This window comes from Boleophthalmus pectinirostris, unplaced genomic scaffold (assembly GCF_026225935.1).
Source record: "Boleophthalmus pectinirostris isolate CB_2022bp ecotype Guang Dong unplaced genomic scaffold, ASM2622593v1 HiC_scaffold_10, whole genome shotgun sequence".
Lineage (NCBI taxonomy): Eukaryota > Metazoa > Chordata > Actinopteri > Gobiiformes > Gobiidae > Boleophthalmus > Boleophthalmus pectinirostris.
In genome coordinates this window covers 1,106,565-1,127,978 of record NW_026570971.1, presented here as the reverse complement: position 1 = coordinate 1,127,978, position 21,414 = coordinate 1,106,565, and the positions used below count along the sequence as shown (strand labels likewise).

Here is a 21,414-nt window from a genome sequence, read left to right as displayed (position 1 = left end):
CAAGACCATCACAATTTTTGACTGAAAACCATGTTTGTAAATGACAATAAAGCAAACAAATTCAGTGTCAGAAGTCCCTGAGATCATGACTGATGTGAGAATCCACAAAGTTCCACGCTCTTTTTACCATTTTATTTAAACCAACCATCTCAACCCGACTGTGTCCCACTTTAGAATTTTGAAAATCTGGTCACCCTGTGCTAATATGTCCCCTCACTCAGTCCAGATGAACAAACACAAGCTGTAAACAAATGTGTGTTTGTTTGTAGGAGGAGCTAACTACACTGAAACTACTCTGAAACTGATATAAGGAAGTGTCCACCAGCATCTGACCACAACTGAAGAAGCAGCTTGGATGAGCTGAGGAATGTATTCGACCAAAATAAACTTTTGTCCAATCGACAAATTTGAATTTCTCCTTTGCTGTGGATTCTACTTGGCCAGGCTGGCGCCCCCTAGTGCTTCTGCTTAGTTTCATTTCTCTCCACTGACTAGATCAAGAATCAGAAAACACTAGACGGTTCACAAAAACCTCAGAAGTGCAAGTTCTGGCTCCAGCCAATCAGAGAAGAGACAGACATTCTGTGTTGGCAACGATTCCCGAGATTGAGGATTTAAAGCCGGAACAAAGAGAATGTTTGGTGAATTTGATCTCGGGGAAAGTCGTTATTGTTCTTCTTCCTTCAGGATTTGGAGCTTTACAAACGTCACGACCAAACAGCAGCGACTGGTTCAATAAAAAAGTCCCCACCTACTGTCGAGTGAACGAATCCTAATGCTGCGAGTCTCTACAAAGTGAAACCAGCTCATGAATCAGATTAGAATCTACCTGAACGACTGAGGGATTCTACACACAAGTTTCTCTGCAATTTTTTTCCCTAGAAACTGCCACTTTATATTGTGTAACTTTTCTGGCGGAGGGTCAGTCAAATATTTTTCTCCCCTGTTATCGCTGTCAAAAACCTTTTTATCTTAACGCAGACCAAACCAGACCAAGTTCCAGGTCAGATCTGTGGAGAGGCGACCCTGCTCACACTCACAATGTCTGTTTTTCAAGGGATTTTTTATTCTAAAACCACCTGTAGTTGAATAAATGTAAAGTCGAGCTGTTTAATGTCACTGTGGAACATTCCAGGCAGCAATGGCGCATCCATAGAAAAAAATCAGGTGACGGACGCCCAACAGAAAAGTTACACAGTGCAGCTTTATCTGATGTAAAACTCTGACACATATTTCACACAGAGACTCTCCACCAAACCAGAGAATAATCTGAAAACCATGAAGCCTGTCAGATGCACTTTAAGATGAATTTACCGGATGAGAAGTGCAGAAGAAGAATAAAAAAGTAAAATAATTAAAGTGTGTGTAGTTTTTAAGGCTTGACCTGATCAAATGCCGAGGTAGTTTCACTCTGGACGTCCGTTTTTTTACAGCGAGAAGCGTTTTTCCACTTCGTCGGCGACCATCTCGGCGATTGACAGGGAGGAGGTTGCCGCGGGCGACGGGGCGTTTCTCACGTGAAGGACTCTGCTGCCCACGTCTCCCACTCCCCCGTCAAACACGAAGTCGTCCACCAGGTTTCCATGGCGATCCAGGGCCTGAGCTCGCACCCCCGCCGGGCCCCTGAGGGAGACACATGATACACCTGTTATCTTCACCTCAGGTAATAACAGACGGTTTATACAGTCGTAGTAGTTTATTTTCTTCTTCAGTCAGTTAACATAATTGTACATCATATAACAATGATTTAACACAAAAAAATAATTATGCAGTTAATGCAGATCAATAAGGTTATTCTATAGACCACAGGTGTCAAACATAAGGCCCGGGGGCCAGATCCGGCCCTCCAAGACCTTTAATGTGGCCCTTGGGTGATTTTCTATTAAAATATTTTAATTATATTTTCTATTAAAATCGTTGTTAATTTTCTGTGGTGTTTATCACAGCAGCGTCTCCAGCGTCTCTGTACGTGGCCCCTCCCACCAGAGCAGCACAAATGAAGACTTGTCTCTTTCCAAACGCTCTTAAAGGACGATCGTTTTGACTGTTGACCGTGACACCCTCATCAGAAAAATGTCCAACATGAGAAAAGTGGAGCCGAGTGCAGGATTTTACAACAAAAATTGACTTATTCCTGTTTACAGACAAGTTCATGTTAAAACTTTGTGTTGAAATTGTATTTTTCTTAAAGTTTCAGGTTGTTCATAATATTATAATATTTTGTAAAAGAAAGAGTTCATCAATTAAAAAAGATTTCTGTAATAGATTTGAGTTTCTCTGCACAAATATTTGAAACTTATTGTTATTTTGGGGTTTATATGACATGAGTTTTCTGATCCGGACACTTTGGATCAAAGTCGGTTGGATACGACCCCCAGGACCAAAATGAGTTTGACTCTCCTGCTATCGACCGAAGGGGTTTAGGCTGAAGTTTAACACTTGTTTTGCCAAAAGCAGTTAACATATAAAACAAGATACAAGACGCAAAACTATTTACAGAAAACAACATAAAACTCAACATACACAATACAGACACACACACACACACACACACACACTGACCCTGTACATGTTAATATTTATACCTATTGGTTTATAATATACACTTAAATATATAAGTATAATTGGGGGTTACAGTTAATTTGTAGGTTTGATGGGGTAAAATATGATTTATTGTATTTCTCTGTATTTCTCTATAATTTTAGTCTTATATATATTTTTTGAAATGTGTAAATTTAAATATATAGAAGAACAGAGCTGATCCACAAACCCACAAACCGCACGTTACAAACAGGAAGTGAGCATGGACCTGCTTCCGGCTCCATGAAAAAACGGTCCCCTCTCTCTGTAACTGCTGCTTTCAGACTCCTCATTTTGTCTTAAAACATTCATATTAATCTGTTTTTTTTTATCTCGATATTCTGTCCATAAATAAATTCCTGTTCCTAACGTAGAACTGAGCTCCAAATTCTCTCCTGTTAACTGCTGGCCTCATGAGCTTCATTTGACTGAAGGTGAACGATCTGATGACGTCAAACTCACTCGTGTGGCCGGAGTCTCCAACCTGCAACTCAGGAACCAGCAGCTCCTCATCCTCCTCCAAGAAGCTCGCCAAAGGATTTCTGTATTCTCTGTGTTGTGCTCAATAATTTAAACAAAATTATAACTTGAATTTAAAGCCTTGAACCGTTTTAAATGTCTCTTTTTGATGTTGAACTCTGCACTGGATACTTGGATTATGTTTGTGTTTTATTAACTGTGCCCCACTTGAGGCTCGCTGTGGCTCTTATATTTACTCAGTTTCTTATCGTTGCCAAAATCAGAAACTCTCTGGCATTTTCATTTTGTAAAGAAAAGTCACCAGAGGAAAAAGGCTGGAGACTCCTGTCTGTGATGCATTTTTGGTTCACTGCGGGTGGATCATTTAAATTTGTATTTTTATTTCCTACGAGACTGACTCAAATAGACAATGAGTACTGTATTTTCCGGGCTATTAGACGCGCTCTTAAGCCTCTAACCGCATCAAAAAACGACTGCGCCCCGCAATCCAGAGCGCCCCATACACGAATCCACTCGGGTGTCCCAGCACGACTTCAGTAAACTACAAACACACAGAACACACAAACACACACGGAGCAGACAGCGACCGCACAGAGAAACACACCCACAGACACACTCATCACTCCACGCCGACGAGGAACAGAACGGAGGGACGAACCGAAAAAGCCACGAGCGCAACGTGCCACTTCTAGACACGACCGAACAACTGAGTCACTGCGAACACGCCGACAATCTGTTGGTCCCAGACACACCCTCCCTACACGCCACAACTGAACAACGCCCAGAGTCACCGTGAACACCACAAACAAACAAAACCACTCACCCATCACACTGTTGGGTTTCCTTTAAAGTCCCACGAGGTTTATTTGTGAAAAAAGTTTGAAAAAAAGACCATTTAATGACAGAGCGCCTTATAATCCAGAGCGACGTATAGTCCGGAAAATACGGTATTTCATTTGAAAATAAGCATCAACCAAGTGTCTTTTTTTTCCGAGTTCAAAATGTTTTTGTTATGTGCAGAAATAAAGTTCTGTGTTCTCTGAAGCATTTGACTGATTTCATAAATGCAGCTCACTCTAGTCTTTTGTACAGAGCCACAGGTAAAAAAAAAAAGAAGATCTGCAGTGTTCTCCTCGTTTTAGTGTCAAACGTGTTTTGTGGCTCCGGGTGTTTTCTTTTCTATGGGAGACGCTCCAAACGGCTCTTTGAGTATTTAAAGGTTGTATAGAGGATTTTTTAAGGGAAGAGAAATACAGTGACCGTCCTTGTGCATGCATGACACCACCCCCTCCACAGCTCCTCAGTAGAAACACCTCCTCCCACCTCTTTACTCTACAAATCACGTTTGTTTACAGTCAGTGTGTGTTCAGAATTACTGTTGAAGTTTCCTGTCTAGAAGTAATTTAGCGACCGACGAGTCAGTTTTTAGACCCCTGCTTCAGTCGAGCACTCGCTGGAAGGAATCTCCAAGAATCACCTCAGTTTGTCTTCGCTCCTTTTCCACTTCTCTTCTTCTTTCAGAGACTTCAAAAACAGACTGGTCGTGGATTCTCGACCGACATCGCAACAAACTTTGTGCGAAATGCGAGGAAGCTACAGTTAGAAAAAGCCTCTAAGAACCGCTGCATAAACCACGTAATCCCCGCATGCCGGAGAGTCAGTTACACTAGAAACGTAGGGAGTTTGAGTGACAACCTGACAGCCAATAGATAAAGAGGGAGCCTCGCTTTCTATTGGCTGATGTTTATCTGGCCTCAACACGTCCACAGTTGATAGATTTTCATTCTTTTTTTTTTGGTCATCGCTTCTGCGTCTTTGTAATGGTATTTTAGACTTTCATTGAGAATTTGAAACAAAAAAAAATCCTCCATACAACCTTTAAGGCCGACTCCTGTTCTAATAATACAAACATTTCCATTTTCTTCTCATGCATTAAGTTAAAAGACCTGCACCTGATTTTAATACAGTCACATATACTGTATAAATATATAATATATAAATACTCCATACATCATGCATTGTGTGGTAAAAGCTGCTAAATAAAAAACAAACAAACTGTAAAATATAAACTATTCATAAACTCCTGACATTTGTACAAAGACTCAAAGGAGAAGAGCCCAGACACAGAGTCTGTCATGGAGCAATTTCAAGAGAAAAAATTGAGAACTATACTGAAATATCCTCCAGACATGTGTTTGTTGGCCTGCTGGAGTCACCTGCTCGTCTCCATAGATACAGGCAGGTTTAAAGCCCTAGTGTGGAACCTCTGAATCAGAGCAGTGACGCTGTGTAAACATCTCACCGGAGCACGTCGCTCACGCTCAGCTCGGGGATGTACTTCTGCAGGATTTTCACTTGTGCTGCGATGTTGATGCCTCTGTACATCTCCCCCAAACCGTACGGGATGTTCTTCAAAACCAACTTCTGAAGTCCTCTGGAAAATAAATATTCAGACTCATGAGAAGATAAAACATCACACTGACCTCTGCTCGAATGTCCTTTACTCCTCACACACAGACCGGGAGTTCTGTTTTTCTGTTTTGTTTCATTCACACAAACTCTGCACATTTAGACTGAGCTCTTCAAACAGAAAACACTCTGATCCACCTTGTGATGTCATCATGTGGTGATACAGGAAGTGCGTCTCTGTGTTTTCACACCTTCACTAGAATCATCGGTAGTATTTCTGTTTCCAGGTGAGTGAACGGTCGTCGTACCTGAAGGACAGAGCGTCGACCATGTCTCGTGCGTTGAAGTCGAACAGTTTGTATCCTTCTCGTTTAAAGGCCAGGACGGCGTTCGGTCCGAGCCACACGCTGCCGTCCATCCGAGGAGTGAAGTGAACCCCCAGGAACGGGAACCGGGGATCAGGAACCTGCACACGGACAAACAACAACACATCACTCTGGGGCTGAAAGTCCAAATCACACACACGAGATTCAAATCCACTTTATTTCTACACCACATTTAAGCCACAAAACAGTTTCCAAAGTGCGGCAACATTAAAAACAACAAAAGGTATAAAAATCTAAAAATAAGAGAGTGTAAATGCTCAATTTAACCTAAGCTAGATATAAAACACTTAAACAAAGCAATAAATTAATAAAATCAATAAAATAATATTAAAAAGTGAATTAAATAAATAAAAGATGTACAAAAATAACAAATATATATACTATGTGGATCTTAAAGGTGTACTTTTTCTGTCAAACGCTTTTCTCTGTGGAGATGTTGTTGCTTTGTCTGAAATGTTCCACAGTATGGTATTAAACCTTTCTATCTCCATGGAGACCAAACCAGACGGTGTTCCAGGTCAGATCTGTGGAGAGGCGACCCCGCTCACAGTCAGAATGTCTATTTTTCTAGGAATTTTTGTGCTATAAAACCAAATGTTTTAGCAATAATGTATAATAAAGTAATAATGAATAAATGTAAAGTCGATCTGTTTAAAGTCACACTGTGGAACATTCCAGGCAGAGCAATGACATCTCCATAGAAACAAACAGGTGGCAGATAAAATGAAAGATTTAAGCTGCCGAATCTCCAAATTTAACTTGAAAATCTGCATAAAATGTGGATGTAAAAAAAAATACTGAGGGCATGAAAAGCATTTCTATAGAGTTGCCAGCAGAGGGCGCCCTTCCCCGGTCAGAAATAACACTGGCACTGCACATGTATCAGGGGGTAAATGTGAAGTACTGTTACTGCTAAAAATATACTTGAGTAAAAGTATAAAGTATATATGAAGAAACAACTGAACGTACTAGTTATTAATTGCTTTTTAATATGGTTTGAATAGAACTTTTAAACTAGGGTGACCATATTTCCGTTTGTGAAAACCCGGACACCTGTGAGTCCTGTTTCAGTTCTGGTTTAGTCCTGGTTTAGTCCTGTTTTAGTCCTAGTTCAGTCGTGGATTAGTCCTCCTCTTCAGTCCTGGAATCAGTCCTGGTTTAGTCCGTGGCGTAGGCAGCACAAAAGTTTGATATAAACTCTGGTTAACGGGCAGGTGCGGTCCTGTCCTGCGCGGGTGCGGTCCTGTCCTGCGCGGGTGCGGTCCTGTCCTGCGCGGGTGCGGTCCTGTCCTGCGCGGGTGCGGTCCTGTCCTGCGCGGGTGCGGTCCTGTCCTGGGGGTCTCCAAAAATGGCCCCGTGCAGGACTCTGCTCTGTCGGCTCCATTATGGAATAAATGAATCTTCAGTTCGTTACATAAAGAAGGAGGAAAATAACAAAAGGACGACAGCAGCAATAAGTTTGAAGAAGGAAGTAAAAAGGGTTGCACCTGTCGATCCTGTCTGAGAAAAGTGTATAAAGTTTGTGCTGAGGTTTTACAGCCTTAACACAGATAGAATAATTGTAAAATATAAAGTTGATACTTGGTGGATTTCACCTGTCGCAGGTTATTTTTAGAACGTAACCCCACGATAAACGAGGGACACTGTCCTCTCACCTCAACCTGTGCACATGGACTCACACTTGTCTCGATCGGGACGGAAAACTGAGAATTTCTTGTACAAGTCACTGTTAAATGAGCTTTTGTGCTTCGGTATGTTGCAGACTGACCGACTGTTTGTGTCTCGCTCCTTCTGAGTCACAGACGCTACGAGAGACGCTCAGTTTAATTAACGGTACTGAAAACCCGGACATTTGCACCACTTTATAAAAAAAAAACCCGGAACGCCCCGGACATGACTCAAAATATGGACATGTCCGGGGAAAAACGGACGTTTGGTCACCCTATTTTAAACCAGACTTTTATACAAAATGTAATTAATTAAGTTATTTTAAACAGAGATAAAGCTTTGTGTGTTTTCTTTAGGCAGCAGGTCGGCCCAGACTCCGGGTGAGTGGCTCAGCTGCTCACGAGGGGCACTGGCCACAGATTTTATGTTTCAGTTTCAATTTGTTTTGCGTAACTGAAGTATTTATTAATTTATTAATCGTCGTTATAATCAGTGTTGGGGAGTAACAGATTACATGTACCGGAGTTATGTAATCAGAGTACAAATTATGAGTAACTGTATTCAGTTACTGTTTCAGTGAGTGGTAATTGGATTACAGTTACTTTGTTGAAATAAATGGATTACACAGAGGGATTTAACTGTTTTCATATTCTGGGCTAAACCAGGACTAAACCAGGATTAAAATCAGGACTAAATCAAGACTAAAACCAGGTCTAAAACCAGGACTAAAACCAGGTCTAAAACCAGGACTAAAACCAGGTCTAAAACCAGGACTAAAACCAGAACTAAAACCAGGTCTAAAAGCAGGTCTAAAAGCAGGACTAAAATCAAGACTAAAACCAGAACTAAAACCAGAACTAAACCAGGACTAAACCAAGACAAAAAACAGGACTAAACCAGGACTAAACAAAGACAAAAAAACAGGACTAAACCAAGACTAAACCAGGACTAAAACCAGGACAATATCAAGTAATCCAAAGTATTCAGATTACATTACTCACTTTAAGGCATTTAATGGATTACGTTACAAACTACATTTTGAGGTATGTAATCTGTAATCTGTAGGGGATTACATTTTTAAAGTCACCTTCCAACACTGGTTTTAATTATATTTGAAATTCACGATCATTGAAAGTACATTGTATTGAGATATGTATCGTATCGGGGCCTATGTATCGAGTTATGTATCGTATTGGCAATGTCTTAATGATACCCAGCCCTAGTAATAATAGTGTAATAATAGTGTAATTGCAGTGTAATAACAGCGTAATAATTATGGAAGCCGAGAGGGGTCACAACAAACGCAAACGCCGCAACAAAAAAAACCACCACAACAAATATAAATGCAACAACACACCAGAAAAAGCCACAACACATTAAAAAGCCACAACACATTAAAAAGCCACAAGACATTAAAAAGCCGCAACACATTAAAAAGCCACAACACATTAAAAAGCCACAACACATTAAAAAGCCACAAGACATTAAAAAGCCGCAACACATTAAAAAGCCGCAACACATTAAAAAGCCGCTACACATTAAAAAGCCGCAACACATTAAAAAGCCTCAACACATTAAAAAGCCACAACACATTAAAAAGCCACAACACATTAAAAAGTTGTAGTTCTTCTTCTTCACTTGCTGCTTGATCGGTCCGTCGGAAAATAGAGTCCTGCGGTCACTTCCGTTGTGGCTTTTTAATGTGTTGTGGCTTTTTAATGTGTTGTGGCTTTTTAATGTGTTGTGGCATTTATATTTGTTGCGGCATTTGCATTAAAACAGAATCCCGCGGTCATTTCCGTTGTGGCTTTTTGTTGTGTTGTGGCGTTTGTATTTGTCGCGGCGTTTGCGTTTGTTGTGACCCTCTTGGCTTCTGTAAATAACAGCGTAACCGAGCTGTTAAACTCACGGGGTAGATGTTTCCTTTGACCAGGTAGTGCTTCTCGGGCTTCAGGACCAGGTAGTCTCCTCTGAAGGGGACGATCCGAGGTTCCCTGCTGCAGCCCGAGATCTGGGACAGACGATCGGAGTAGAGCCCCCCGCAGGTGAGGACGAACCGCGAGCGCACCTGCTCCCCCTGCAGGCGCCGCGGGGGACAACAACAACAACAACAACAACAACAACAACAGGAAGAGAGAGAGTTAAGAAGAGGTTTAAAGCTGCACGTCGTTTTTCTGCTTGGCCTAGAATGTTTCACAGTATGGCATTAAACTTCTTCTTCATAATGGCAGTAACGGGTCAGATCTGTGGAGAGGCGACCCCGCTCAAGCAGTACTGAGCAAGAAAAACAGCGTTGATATTATGAAACAACGCTGGAAAAATCTGTTTAGTGCCGTACTCAGGATACTTTTAAATAAAACATAAACATGGAGACGAGCAGGTGGCGTACAGTCTGTCAGAAATGTTACACAATGTAGCTTTAAGGACTAGACTTTAACAGTATCAAAATTTTGATTCTGCCCAACCCTACTCCATGGAGACAAGCAGGAGACGTACCCTCCATCAGAAAAGATAGTGCAACTTTAAATAAAATGTGTAAGTAAAATAAACACAAAACACACTCACCTTTGTGTCTCTGATGACTATGGGAAACTTCATTCCTACAACATAAAAAATAAAGAAGAAAACATTAAATTAAACGAAAACATTAACTTTTACAAACAAAATTAAAGCTCTCACCCTCTGTGCTTCCCTCCGGACTCTCCGTCGCCATGGAGATGTCGTTCACCTCAAACTCGGTGACGACCCGACCGCCCGCCTCCTCGAAGTCCTGGCCGTACCTGAGCGCCACCATCCGCCAGTCCACGATGCCCGTGTACGGAGAGTCTATCGCCATGATGCCCTGCACGAGTGTGTTCACATGACCACGTCGTTCTCACACGGACGGAGATACAGACACACTTTACTACTGATACTGTGCAGTGACACCACGCTGGGGGTGTTCTCATGTATGTCTACGGTGGAATGTTCAGCAGTTACCATCGAGACACAATTCAAACAAATGTTTTTAAAGATTTAAATAGATTTAAAGAGCACATTTTCATTTTCCTGTGATCGGCCCAAGCGTTCATGATCCTGTTTAATATTATATTTATATTTAGCTGCACAGTATCAGTTGATTGTATTTTATACTTATTGTTATAAAATCTCCAAAAGGTAAATGCACATTTCTCTCAAAACCCAACTAACTAAACCCAAGAACCCAATATTTTACACCAGAAATACTGTTTAAAACCATGGAAACATGAGCTGCCCTTCTCACCTCCGCATGAAACATATCAGGACATGATTCATTCATTTCTGTGGATTTCTGACAGTGAAAATAATTTTAAACTGTGTCCATGTTGTAATCTGCCAGAGTATTTAAAGTGAATGAGGACTCAAACTAAAGTCATGACTCATGACTTTAAAGTTATGAAGAAGTTCCTCTGAAATAACGCAATTCAAAAAAAAAAAAAAAAAAACATCACAAAGACAAAGCCAAAATACAAAGGAGTCGTTTGGCTGAAGCCCACACACAGATTACACACGGTTTGTGTCATATACTCATATATAACTCATATATTTGTGTTTATATATAGATATATATGTGTGTGTGTGTGTGTATTCTCTCACCCTGCAGAACGGCTCCCGCTCCCTGATTCCTTTGGCGTCCACTAAACTCATGTCTCTCACGTTGTTCTTTTTGCCTCGTTCATATAAAGCCTTTAACCTGGGGATCTCCTCCTGCTCCACGGCCACGATCAGCTGAAACAAAACACACAATAATCACCGTGTTTCATACAGAACGTCTGTCTCAGTGTACAATCAAACATTTTAAATGATTATAAAAGCTATTTTTACAATTTTAAGATCTAGAAATGGTCAGATCCTACGACTAAACCCAAAATATATGTATGTATATGTTGTATAGGTTGTATATTGTTGTATATTTGTGTGTGTTATAGATACAGACCTTCCCACACCTGCTGTATTTGTTGTATAGGTTGTGTTTGGTTGTATACGTTGTGTTTTATTGCATCTATATTGTGTTTTGTTGTATATTTGTGTGCGTTCTACAGATACACACCTTCCCGCACCTGTTGTAGGGCAGGCCTTTCTTGTCGCAGTACTCGTACGCCAGAGTTGCTCCTCGGACACAGAGTCGAGCTTTCAGAGATCCAGGAGTGTAATAAATCCCACTGTGAATCACCCCACTGTTATGACCACTCTGATGGAGAGCTGCGACGAAGAGGAGAGAGGAAGAGGAGGAGAGAGGAAGAGGAGAGAGGAGAGAGAGAGGAAGAGGAGGAAGAGGAAAACAAAGAATACAAAGTTGGATTTGTGAGCAGAACTGTTTAAAAAGAAAACGATGTGTGATTGTGAGGACAGAAAGAACTGCTACAAACATTATGTAAGTTAGTCATTTTGTTACCACATTTCACTGCAAGTTATTCCACTTGAAATAAAAACAGTAAGAATATTTAATAATAGATACTAGAGTCCTGCACTGGGTCGGTTACTCACAGGTACCAGAAGGGTACGGGCAAATAGCTGCTGAAACAGGCGGGTTTTAACATTCTGGAATTTTACGGGTGGGTAGTGATTACACACCGGCGGGTCAGGACTAAATCAGGACTAAATCAGGACTAAATCAGGACTAAACCAGGACTACACCAGGACTAATCTTGGACTTAAGAGAGAGAGGGAGAACCCAGAGCACATGGAGCACGATGACCGCAAAGCGCAATCAGGCGACGGCTGCGCGCACCTTTGTGCGGCGCGGAGCTCTGCGCTGGTACTTTTGTCCCTGGTCACCCAACGGACTACACAGACGCAACTCCGAGCCTGTCCTGACAGTGAGTCCTGGTTTAGTCCTGGTTTAGTCCTGGTTTAGTCCTGTTTGAGTCCTGTTTGAGTCCTGTTTGAGTCCTGTTTGAGTCCTGTTTGAGTCCTGGTTTAGTCCTGGTCTAGTCCTGGCTTAGTCCTGGTTTAGTCCTGGTTCAGACCTGGTTTAGTCCTGGTTTAGTCCTGGTTTAGTCCTGGTTTAGTCCTGTTTGAGTCCTGGTTTAGTCCTGTTTGAGTCCTGGTTTAGTCCTGGTTTTAGTCCTGTTTGAGTCCTGGTTTAGTCCTGGTTTAGTCCTGGTTTAGTCCTGTTTTGAGTCCTGTTTGAGTCCTGGTTTAGTCCTGTTTAGTCCTGGTTTAGTCCTGGTTTAGTCCTGTTTGAGTCCTGGTTTAGTCCTGTTTGAGTCCTGGTTTAGTCCTGTTTGAGTCCTGGTTTAGTCCTGGTTTAGTCCTGGTTTAGTCCTGGTTTAGTCCTGGTTTAGTCCTGGTTTGTCCTGGTTTAGTCCTGGTTTGAGTCCTGGTTGAGTCCTGGTTTTGAGTCCTGTTTAGTCCTGGTTTAGTCCTGGTTTAGTCCTGTTTGAGTCCTGGTTTAGTCCTGTTTAGTCCTGGTTTAGTCCTGGTTTAGTCCTGTTTGAGTCCTGGTTTAGTCCTGTTTGAGTCCTGGTTTAGTCCTGTTTGAGTCCTGGTTGAGTCCTGGTTTAGTCCTGGTTTAGTCCTGGTTTAGTCCTGGTTTAGTCCTGTTTGAGTCCTGGTTGAGTCCTGGTTGAGTCCTGGTTTAGTCCTGGTTCAGTTCTGGTTTAGTCCTGGTTTAGTCCTGTTTGAGTCCTGGTTGAGTCCTGGTTGAGTCCTGGTTGAGTCCTGGTTTAGTCCTGGTTCAGTTCTAGTTTAGTCCTGGTTCAGTCTGTGGCATGTTTCTTCTGCTAATCCCTGTGAAGTGATGACAGTCAAGTCGCGTCTGTGAGTTTGTGAAACCGTTTCATTTCATTTCGTGATTGTGACTGTAATTCTTGAAGTCGAAACTTTTCAATTCATATTCTGATGGATGCTTCAGTTGAATGATTTTAATTTGTGTGTGATTCATCACGGGCACAGACGGGTAATGGGCGGGTCACAGGTGGAATGTTCACGGGTCCGGGCGGGTGCGGATTTAACTTTGATATAATCACAGGTTAACGGGCGGGTGCGGTGCTGGACTGTTTGGGTGTCGGTCTCCAAAAACAGACCTGTGCAGGACTCTGATACACACTACAATTAAACTCTTCCCTAGAAAAGCTGCATCTTCAAATAAATAATATTTCAAGGTGCAGTAAGTTTTCTAGAGGACGGTCGCCACGGAGATTTTACTGTTTTACTCTGATTATTCCACAGTTTGGAAATAAACTCGATAATCACAATGGACACAGGTTCATGTTCAGATCTGTGGAGAAGCGAGCCTGCACATATTTAGTATTTTGGCGCAATAAAACACATGTAACTGAACAAACGCACAGGACATATGTGTAATACTCTACTGTGGAACATTACAGTCAAAGAAATAAGATCTCCTTGACGACAAGCAGGAAAAATGACCTAGTGGACCTTTAAAGAATAATATTCAAGTATTTAAAGTTATTCATGGCTTCATTTATTCATGTTTTTGTCCATGTGCATGAAAAGTGTTCAACAACTAAACTCGCTCGACATTAACACTGCAGAGTTTCAAAATAAACAGTGCAGTACTTTGTCAACATGTGGTATTGTGAAATCTTTAATGTACAAAGCTGGTTTTGTCTCCACCTTCAGATATTTAGGTCCTCACCCAAAGCCATAAACTGAATCCTCTGTGACGTTTTAATTACAGCCTAAAGCTCAACTCATTCACACATCATCCACATGAGGCAGTCAAATCAGATCACCTCAGAAAACCCCAGGAGTAGAACAGGTTTCTGTTTTGTTCTCACAACACAAGGGAAATCTGATGATCAAAAACACCTGGTGACAAAAGACTTTTAGAATCACAATTAAAGGGTCAGTGTCCAATTTTTCCCCCACGTTTTATCAATTTTTTAATCATTTTTTTCTCCATTCAATAGTTTTTTCTCCAGTGTTTCATCCATTTTTTTTACCATGTTTCAAACTTTTCCCTCATGTTTCATTCATTTTTTAAAATCCTTTTTTCCATTCAATAGTTTTTCCCCCATGTTTTCTCCAATTTTTCTCAATGTTTCATAAATTTTTTCCCCCCATGTTTTATCCATTTTTAATCCTTTTTTCATTCAACTGTTTTTATTCCATGTTTCATCAAATTTTCCTCATGTTTCATTCAATTTCCCCCCCATGTTTTATCCCTTTTTTTCCTCCTTTTTTCATTCAACTGTTTTTATCCCGTTTCATCTGTTTTTTATCCCACGTTTCATCAAATTTTTCTCAATGTTTTATCCAATTTTCCCCCCAGATTTTATAAATTTTTCCTCATGTTTCATTAAATTTTTGACCATGTTTTATCCATTTTTAGCCCTTTTTCCATGTTTAATCCAATTTCTTCCCATCATTTTCCCATTTGCAAACTGCGTCTTGCCTCAGTGCAGATATATCAGCTTTATGGTTTGATCTACAGGAAGTGCACTGTTAGCATTCTAGTGGTTGTCAGCTTCTACTGTGACAGGACGACTCCGCTCTGGTCTCTGAACGTTTTGAAAAGCGCTTGTACAGTAAAGGCATCATGGTGAAGAAGGTGCATAATTACTAATTATTGAAATAATTTTTTCATATTTCCGGTCCATCAGCTGCTTGTTTCCACAGCGACGTCCTTTCTCTGCCTGGAATGTTCCACAGTGTGACATTAAACACCTCGACTTTACATTTATTCAGTAACAGGTGGTTTTACAGCTCAAAAATCCCTCAAAAAACAAACTGTGACTGTGAGCGGAGTCTTCTCTCCACAGATCTGACCTGGAACCTGGTCTGGTTTGAAGATAAAAAGGTTTAGTGCCGTACTGTGGAACATTCTAGACAAAACAATAACATCTCTATGAAGAAAAGCAGTTGACGAAGCCTCCACCAGAAAAGTGACACAGTAAAAATCAGGTACAGAGTCTTTAAGTTTAAAATGACTCTTTCAATTTTGAATATTTTTACTTTCACTTTTGTATTTGCTGCTTTAGTTTGGCCTTTTTAGCATCATTTTCCTGCAGGGGTGAATAGACAGAACCACAACACTCACATTTTCATAATCAGATAACTCCAGAAATCAGATCATGGTCAGATTTCTGTGTGTGTGTGTGTCTGTCTCTGTGTGTGTGTGTGCGTTTATTTGTTTTCCTCACAGAGTTCCTTCTCCTTCTCGACCAGGATGAAGCTCAGGTTTGGGTGTCTGAGGATCAGCTCTCGTGCTGTGGCCAAACCCACGATGCCTCCTCCCACCACGGCCACATCGTAAGTGCTGGAAACACAAAAGACAAAACATATTTCATTTGATTTTGACTCTACGAGCGCTTTACCTGCTCTATGACTCTAAAACAGAAAACAATATCAGTTTGGAAGAATAGTTTTCAATCAAGTGTGACTTTTGTTGGTGGTTTGTGTGTTTCCTGTGACTTATTCTCTGGTGTGATTCTATATTAAATGTTTTTGGTGAAGTGTGGAGAGGTTCTAGTCTTGTGTGTGAGGATCTGCTGCTCCTGTTCCTCCTGTATCACTGTCACTTGGCTCTACTGCGCATGTCTCCTGCAGAAAGAGCCTCTGTCCCGTCTGTATCATGTCAGTCGATCGCACCGTTACTTCTGCACCACTCAACTATTTAACATTTAAACTTTAAACTTATAAAGACGAAGACTGAGAAGACTGAACACACACACACACACACACACACAGAGGTTTTAACAGGAGAATCTAACAGGGCTGGATGAATATACAGAGAATAATATCAGAAAAACATGCTGCCGACTGCAGGCGCAAACACAAATTTAAAGAGCCATGTTACGTCGTTTTCTGCTGTTTTAATGTCGTTTCCTCGTCACAAACAAACCTGGACAATCTGTGTAAATTCGTGTATCATTCATTCATTTGTTTTTCAAAACAAAACCAAAAGTAAGAAAGTTTAAGTTTAGGTCCAAAAGCTCCGGTTAAATCTGTCCCTGATTTGAATGAGAGAAAAAAAAAAAAAGCTCCAGCTTGAGGAATAAAAATATGTCCGGGTAAAATTTCTGGGATTTCGTTCTAGTGCCTCAAACATAAACATCGGATTCACTTCAGTTAAAAAACAAAATCAGATTCTGCAGATTATAAACTGCGAGTTGTGAAATCTGCAGCTGAAAACGGAAATGGAGCAGAAAGAAAGTTTGGAGTGAGAGAGAAACTTGTGACACCGGGAGGATGAACCATGAAACTTTCCTGAAGTCACTGGATGATGGACAAAGTCTGGACTTCAGTGACACCGAAACCATCCTGTCGGGATTCAGAAAGACCCGAATAATAAATGTAAAGTAGAAATGTTTAAAGTCACACTGTGGAACATTTCAGACAAAGCAATGACAGTCCTGGTCTATTTCTGGTAAAGTCAATGTTCAGTCCCTCTTTTAGTCCCTGGTTTATTCCTACTTTAGTCATCACACTCACAATGTTTGTTTTTCTCTGTATTTTTGACTCTAAATCCACCTGTGATTGAATAAATGTAAAGTCGAGCTATTTAAAGTCACACTGTGGAACATTCCAGACAGAGCAATGATGTATCCATAGAAACGAGCAGGTGACGGACTCACGACCCAAAAGTTACACAGTGCACCTTTAAAAATACACAGTGTAAATTTTCGTCTGTACCTCCTCGTCTCCATGGAGATGTTTCTGATGTTATTGCTGCTCCGGAATATTCCACAGTGCGGCATTAAACGTATCCAGACGAGTAAGTGCAGGTCAGGTCTGTGGAGAGGCGAGCCACTTACAAGAAAAATGAATGTATTTTTTTTATTTTTGAGTTTTATTTTTCAGTAATAACAACAACTTTCACTATTATGGAAATTATTATTTATATTATTTGACACAAAAACACGTTCAGCAGGTTCAGCTCGAACTGGAACTGACGCTGAGTCCGTTTACCTCCAGAGGTTGAGGCCGAGTTGCTCAGAAGTGACACCGAGGATGAAGAATTGAATGGATTTAGTGATTTGGAGTGAGATGGAGAGTTTGGTTAAACTTGTTCTGTTGTTTATAGTTTATCTGAAGAACTGTTCATATGTGACGTTAACAGTCTGTTCTTCTCTCTTCTATTGTTTTTACTACAACTTGACTTTACACAGGAAATGTCTGCTCCTGATCTCTCATTTTATTAAATACATTTCCCCCAAAAGTGCCATTTTAGTCCAAAAAATACAGTCAGTGAAGGAAGTGATCAATTTGTTAAAAAATGGTGAGTTAAACCAGGACTAAACCTTTAGTGTGTTTCTCCTGACAGAGAAGAGGATGAACTTTGTGCCAGTTTTTGTTTTTGTTTCATGTGTCCAGTATTTACAGCGATATGAACTATAAACTGGGTTAAAACATCTGCGATCTCCAAACTCCAGCACAGAGTTGTGAACTTGTGACTTGCCTCGGTTCAGGTTGAAGCTACAAGGACTGTGACGTGATGTAAAGTCAAACTATTGAGTAATATTTTGCCAAATTCTGTTTATAATTGATGTTAGTGGGTCAGGAGTCCACAGTCCAGCGTGGAGGACACAGACTCAAACTTGACTTATGACACAGTTCCATCAGTATTTACAGAGGGACACGAGGCCAGGAGGTCACCGGGTTCAGAGGAGACTCTTCTGTCCTGGAAGAGGCCGAGCTCCAGTTTATGTCCACGGAAGTGAAGCTCCTGTGGCTGCAGGGACGAGACAAGAGGAAGAACTGCTACAGGAAAAACTATCTTGGTAAATGGTCACATTTTTCTATAGCGCTTTTCCACCTTCAAGGCTCAAAGCTCTTTACAACAAGGAACCACTCACCCATTCACACACCAGTGTACACAGACACTGTGGGCAAGGTGGGTTAAGTGTCTTGCCCAAGGACACAACGGCAGCATTCATCTGTGGGAGCTGGAATCACACCAGCAACCTGTGGATCTGACCCTCAACCTGGATTCGAACCGCCAACCTTTAGATTAGTGGGCGAATGCTCTACCAACTGAGCTACTGCCCTTGACACATTTTAGTTTGGATTGGACAGAGAAGGAGTAACGTTCAAGCTCCATTTCTTGAGAACATCTGCGTCATAAACTTGCAGCAAAAACACAAAAATGTGAGGCCAAAGTTGTGAATTGAACCTCACAATTTCTTCATTATATTCACCTTAAGTTAGAGACGGACGATATTTGCCGGCCTTAAAGGTGCACCATGTAACTTTTCTGGTGGAGGGTTCATCAAACGCTTTTCTCCATGGAGATGTAACTGCTCCATCTGGAATGTTCCACAGTGTGACATTAAACAGCTCTATCTTACAGTTATTCAGTTATAGGTGATTTTACAGCTCAAAAATCCCTAGAAAAACAGACACTCTGACTGTAAGCGAGGTCGCCTCTCCACAGATCTGACCTGGAACTTGGTCTGGTTTGGTCTTCATGAAGATAGAAAGTTTTAAGACTGGGTCGGTGATAATACGGTTTTACGGTTTCCCTCGGTATCAAAAAGAAGCAACAATATCAGTTTCATTATAGTCATTAAAAAGTTGTATTATAATAAGAATATTATAATTTCTTGATCCCTACATTAGTTTGCTCAGCACAAATGTGTGTTTGTATTTTCAGTTTAATGTTTCACGATTTAAAACTAACAGTGTCCATAATGTTTCTTTTAACTGTGGGGAGATGATGTTCCATTAGTTCTGTTTCGTTGTCACGTGACATGAGAGACCAAGACAAGAAGACAAGTCCGACCACAAATACTAGAACTTCTGCAATTTGGCAGCATTTTAGCTTCAGGCCACATTTGTTTACGTTTTACAGAAATTAAACTTAAAACCACACGACTCATTTACATAAACTAATGTGTGTGATAAAAACAGCTCTTTCCTTGTGTCTGATGTGGTTCAGTTTCTGTCGAAATAAAGGACACGACTCAGTGGAATATGAGTGTTCTCTCTGTGACAGAGGGGTGTTCTCTCTGTGTGTCAGAGGGGTGTTCTCTCTGTGACAGAGGGGTGTTCTCTCTGTGACAGAGGGGTGTTCTCTCTGTGACAGAGGGGTGTTCTCTCTGTGTGACAGAGGGGTGTTCTCTCTGTGACAGAGGGGTGTTCTCTCTGTGACAGAGGGGTGTTCTCTCTGTGTGACAGAGGGGTGTTCTCTCTGTGACAGAGGGTGTTCTCTCTGTGTGACAGAGGGGGTGTTCTCTCTGTGACAGAGGGGTGTTCTCTCTGTGACAGAGGGGTGTTCTCTCTCTGTGTCAGAGGGGTGTTCTCCTCTGTGTCAGAGGGGTGTTCTCTCTGTGTCAGAGGGGTGTTCTCTCTGTGTCAGAGGGGTGTTCTCTCTGTGTGACAGAGGGGTGTTCTCTCTGTGACAGAGGGGTGTTCTCTCTGCGACAGAGGGGTGTTCTCTCTGCGACAGAGGGGTGTTCTCTCTGCGACAGAGGGGTGTTCTCTCTGTGTGACAGAGGGGTGTTCTCTCTGCGACAGAGGGGTGTTCTCTCTGTGTGACAGAGGGGTGTTCTCTCTGTGTCAGAGGGGTGTTCTCTCTGTGACAGAGGGGTGTTCTCTCTGTGACAGAGGGGTGTTCTCTCTGTGACAGAGGGGTGTTCTCTCTCTGTGACAGAGGGGTGTTCTCTCTGCGACAGAGGGGTGTTCTCTCTGCGACAGAGGGGTGTTCTCTCTGTGTGACAGAGGGGTGTTCTCTCTGTGTCAGAGGGGTGTTCTCTGTGTGACAGAGGGGTGTTCTCTCTGTGTCAGAGGGGTGTTCTCTCTGTGACAGAGGGGTGTTCTCTCTGTGTCAGAGGGGTGTTCTCTCTGTGACAGAGGGGTGTTCTCTCTGTGAGAGGGGTGTTCTCTCTGTGTGACAGAGGGGTGTTCTCTCTGTGTCAGAGGGGTGTTCTCTCTGCGTGACAGAGGGTGTTCTCTCTGTGACAGAGGGGTGTTCTCTGTGTGACAGAGGGGTGTTCTCTGCGACAGAGGGGTGTTCTCTCTGTCAGAGGGGTGTTCTCTCTGCGACAGAGGGGTGTTCTCTCTGCGACAGAGGGGTGTTCTCTCTGTGTCAGAGGGTGTTCTCTCTGACAGAGGGGTGTTCTCTCTGCGACAGAGGGGTGTTCTCTCTGTGACAGAGGGGTGTTCTCTCTGTGACAGAGGGGTGTTCTCTCTGTGTGACAGAGGGGTGTTCTCTCTGTGTGACAGAGGGGTGTTCTCTCTCTGCGACAGAGGGGTGTTCTCTCTGCGACAGAGGGGTGTTCTCTCTGTGACAGAGGGGTGTTCTCTCTGTGACAGAGGGGTGTTCTCTCTGCGACAGAGGGGTGTTCTCTCTGTGTCAGAGGGGTGTTCTCTCTGTGTCAGAGGGGTGTTCTCTCTGTGACAGAGGGGTGTTCTCTCTGCGACAGAGGGGTGTTCTCTCTGTGTGACAGAGGGGTGTTCTCTCTGTGTCAGAGGGGTGTTCTCTCTGCGACAGAGGGGTGTTCTCTCTGTGTGTCAGAGGGGTGTTCTCTCTGTGACAGAGGGGTGTTCTCTCTGTGTGTCAGAGGGGTGTCTCTCTGTGTGACAGAGGGGTGTTCTCTGTGTGACAGAGGGTGTTCTCTCTGTGTCAGAGGGGTGTTCTCTCTGTGTAACAGAGGGGTGTTCTCTCTGTGTGACAGAGGGGTGTTCTCTCTCTGCGACAGAGGGGTGTTTCTCTCTGTGTGACAGAGGGGTGTTCTCTCTGTGTGCGACAGAGGGGTGTTCTCTCTGTGTGACAGAGGGGTGTTCTCTCTCTGTGTGACAGAGGGGTGTTCTCTCTGTGTGACAGAGGGGTGTTCTCTCTGTGTGACAGAGGGGTGTTCTCTCTGTGTGTGACAGAGGGGTGTTCTCTCTGTGTGACAGAGGGGTGTTCTCTCTGTGTGACAGAGGGGTGTTCTCTCTGTGTGACAGAGGGGTGTTCTCTCTG

The 21,414-nt window shown here is 42.3% G+C and overlaps 1 protein-coding gene across 2 annotated transcripts in view; it reads right to left on the bottom strand.

Moving 5' to 3' along the window:
• The window catches only part of l2hgdh (L-2-hydroxyglutarate dehydrogenase), a 33,263-nt gene that overhangs the window by 5,915 nt on the left and 5,934 nt on the right, over window positions 1–21,414 (bottom strand). For both annotated transcript variants that reach the window (XM_055158855.1, XM_055158858.1), the window contains exons 2-10: window positions 15,653–15,768; window positions 11,593–11,744; window positions 11,139–11,270; window positions 10,203–10,365; window positions 10,089–10,123; window positions 9,433–9,600; window positions 5,778–5,935; window positions 5,363–5,494; window positions 1,385–1,623 (exon numbers count right to left, since the gene is read on the bottom strand). In XM_055158855.1, the coding sequence (XP_055014830.1) occupies window positions 1,428–1,623; window positions 5,363–5,494; window positions 5,778–5,935; window positions 9,433–9,600; window positions 10,089–10,123; window positions 10,203–10,365; window positions 11,139–11,270; window positions 11,593–11,744; window positions 15,653–15,768 (1,252 nt within the window). In that variant the 3' untranslated portion in view covers window positions 1,385–1,427. The remainder of the gene's footprint in view (window positions 1–1,384; window positions 1,624–5,362; window positions 5,495–5,777; window positions 5,936–9,432; window positions 9,601–10,088; window positions 10,124–10,202; window positions 10,366–11,138; window positions 11,271–11,592; window positions 11,745–15,652; window positions 15,769–21,414) is intronic.